General features: G+C 62.3%; 1 protein-coding gene across 1 annotated transcript in view; it reads left to right on the plus strand.

Moving 5' to 3' along the window:
* The window catches only part of LOC104159177 (hepatocyte nuclear factor 1-beta-like), a gene marked incomplete at its 5' end in the record, with an annotated part of 4097 nt that overhangs the window by 428 nt on the left and 3147 nt on the right, over window positions 1–522 (plus strand). The window contains one exon of the mRNA XM_009697017.1: window positions 2–29. Within this exon, the coding sequence (XP_009695319.1) occupies window positions 2–29 (28 nt within the window). The remainder of the gene's footprint in view (window position 1; window positions 30–522) is intronic.

The following is a 522-nucleotide window of genomic DNA, read 5'->3' on the forward strand; positions in this document are numbered from 1 at the left end:
CACCGTCACTCAGCTGCAGAACTCGCACAGTAAGGGTCCGGGTGGTCGCTGTGAAGGGAAGGGCCCAGAAAATGAGTTCAGATGGAAAAAGCAGCTTTTGCTCTCTTCTTGCTCTCCCTTGCCCGAGCCGGCACCCTTGGCCGCCGTCTCTCTCCCACGGGTACCAACCGGCACGGAGCTGCAAGCGGGATGCAGGGCGGTGTGGGGTGGCCTCATCCCACCTCATCCTCCCCTTCCCCGGTGCCATCCGCCCTGCAGCATCTCCCGTCCCACTCCGCTGCTGCCCTGCGGGTGGGATGCAGCCCCTCACCGGCATTTTGTACAAACTTTATTTTTCCTTCCACGTGCTTATTGCTAAAACACATGCTTTGCCAAAGGAGGTGGCCGGGCCTGTTGCGTTTCCCTGCTGTGCCCTGAAGGGCTCTGGCTTTGCCCCTCAGGCTCAGCCATCATCCCAGCCCTGGCCCCGCTCCAGCCCTGGGACTCTGCGGCAGAGAGGGTGCAGAGGTCCGGGGTCTGCTC

Source organism: Cariama cristata, unplaced genomic scaffold (genome assembly GCF_000690535.1).
Source record: "Cariama cristata isolate BGI_N322 unplaced genomic scaffold, ASM69053v1 scaffold22573, whole genome shotgun sequence".
NCBI lineage: Eukaryota > Metazoa > Chordata > Aves > Cariamiformes > Cariamidae > Cariama > Cariama cristata.